At 49.5% G+C, this 2,500-nt stretch overlaps 1 protein-coding gene across 1 annotated transcript in view; it reads left to right on the forward strand.

Annotated features, from left to right (window-relative positions):
- The first annotated feature begins 167 nt into the window (after nt 1-167).
- LOC143024262 (uncharacterized) overlaps nt 168-2,500 on the forward strand; it is a 12,472-nt gene continuing 10,139 nt past the window's right edge. Inside the window, exon 1 of the mRNA XM_076183047.1 lies at nt 168-914. Within this exon, the coding sequence (XP_076039162.1) occupies nt 463-914 (452 nt within the window). The 5' untranslated portion in view covers nt 168-462. The remainder of the gene's footprint in view (nt 915-2,500) is intronic.

The raw sequence follows: 2,500 nt of genomic DNA on the forward strand, positions 1-2,500 counted from the left end.
CCCGCCCCCGTCCACCCGCGCGCCCCGAGACCCTCCACCCCCCAACCCCACCTCCCCACCATCACCACCACCACCACAACCACCACCACCACTACGGCCCGTCGCGTCGCCTCGGCGGCGTCAGACCGTCGGTCGTAGTCGCTTGACTGGCACCATCACGACGAAGACGACGACGAGGGCGCTCCCGCATCTGCCCCACGTAGAACACCATCGTTGGGTGACGACGCTGACGTCGCTGACGTCGCTGCTGAGGAGAAATTACACCGCCCCCTACACTTCCTACACCCACCATTTTCTTCTCTCAAGACTACGTCAGGAGGGTACTGCCCTTTGACAGAGCCCCCCCTTCTCTTCCTCCGCCTTCGCCGATACCGTCGGCATCGCTGCCACCCCGACCTCCGCCGCCCTCTCGTACCGCCCCTGCTCTGCAGTAGGCGGGGTGAGGAACCCGCAGGCCAGCACATGCACCTCCTGGCGGCGCTGATATCGTCGTCAGAGAGGTACTCCCCCTACAACATGGGTGGCGAGGAGATGTCTGCGATGTCCTCTTCAGAGCAGGAGTCCGTCCCTTCCGTGACACCTTGCGCATCACCTTGCACAACACCTTGCGAGACCTCACTGTTACAATGGCGCGACGGAGAGGGCACGTCGAGCCCTGCCGTGGCCACGGCTGCGGTGCAGATGGCTGCAGCGGCCGCTGCTGCTGCAGCCCTCGCCGTCGTAGAGGGCGGACGTGTCTGTCGGAGAGCACGGCGCGAGGGAGGAAGTGGAGGTCGGGCGTATGTCTGTCGTGTATGCGAACGCAAGTTCCCGAGGGCGTATCTCCTGCTGGTGCATGAAAGGACCCACTCGCCACTTTCGTGCCCCGTGTGCGGCAAGACCTTCCGCAGGAGCGACCATCTCAGGATGCACAGGTGCGCTGGGGAAGTGCTGCTTCGGGAGGCTTGAATGATTGTTTGTGTGTGTGTGTGTGTGTGTGTGTGTGTGTGTGTGTGTGTGTGTGTGTGTGTGTGTGTGTGTGTGTGTGTGTGTGTGTGTGTGTGTGTGTGTGTGTGTGCGTGTGTGTGTGTGTGCGTGTGTGCGTGCGTGTGTGTGTTTATGCGTGAAGATGTATGACTAAGATTTGGACAAGATGATGCGCGCCATTGAGCACGTGCCGGTTACACGTGATGTTCCACGTGACTAGTAATGGTGAGGACTTGTATGAGTGATTACGTGTGTGAGACTACACAGGGCTGGTGAACGTGGTGGGAACACGTGATAGTCTGTGTGGTATAGGTGATGAGGTTCTTACGTGGGCTACCAAACCTGTTCGATAATATATTGGCGATATGCAAATATATCTTTCATTTTCGATTATATAAAACATTTCATATACAGTATGATTATATATATATGTTTTTGTAAACAAAGCTATTTCAGGCAACATAAACAAAACATATATTTGCATTGTACTTACGTGCTATGGGTCAGGTATCGTGTCCGTAATAGTATCATGTGATGTATCAAGCTTTAGACACAGGATGTCTGGTGCTGTGTTACAGGAAAGGCGGGAGTCCGTAGGTGCTTGTGTTATAAACATTTGCACGTGATAATAATAGCAGTATATTACACACTGGAGTATATCATATATCGCTGACATTAGGAATCGTCCTCCGGGCCATATACTCACGAAATAAGTCACCACAGTCACCAAAAGTAATTCTTCTCTTGTACAGTTGGCTCCATTTATAAACACTGCAGTGGCGGAAATCTCCAGCGAAACATAGCAAGCCGACTTTTTATGTCGCATATTTATGATCCGAATAAGTCCCAGAGGTCATAAAAAATTCATTGACGTCGTAAATCTACGACCCAATTGTAAACGCTTCCCACAGGTCGTTAGTAGACACCAGCCGCTGTTGTACATAGAAATGGAGGCTACTGTACATTATAGAATTTTGCTCGGATTTGCACGGGATAATTTTGTTCAATTGAACAGAGGCAGCAAGAAGTGGAGGGGTTAACTCGTTCATCCCGGGAGCCTGCTCCTACATGGGGGAGCTAAGATTAGTCCATTCAGCGGAAGGGAAGACCTGATGAATCAAAGCCAGTCAACGACGAGATCTTTTTCATAAGTGAGGTCTCGTGTATCAAGAGGAGGAAGGCGACCAAGTTAACGTTTGGTAAAAAAAAAAAAAAAAAAAAACCGGCGACATTTAATTATGCATAGATATATTTTTAGAAGCTACTTTTCAGTGTCACGTATTAAAATTTGCTATACTTTGGGAACGGTCAGCGGTAGATTTGTCATATGAATTTGCAATTCTAAACTGTCATTGGGATCTCTTTTTGAATAATAGTCGATGTCATATTGACCCTTACTAGGAAGAAAGAAAAAGAAAAAAAAGAAAAAAATCACAGAGAGTATTCATAAATACGTGCGACACTCCTACGCTCTCAGGGTTTTGATACTGATAAATTCAATACTAAATTTCTAAGATAAGTTAGCTAAACAAAG

Source organism: Oratosquilla oratoria, chromosome 4 (assembly GCF_046742065.1).
Source record: "Oratosquilla oratoria isolate Oo_2021 chromosome 4, ASM4674206v1, whole genome shotgun sequence".
NCBI lineage: Eukaryota > Metazoa > Arthropoda > Malacostraca > Stomatopoda > Squillidae > Oratosquilla > Oratosquilla oratoria.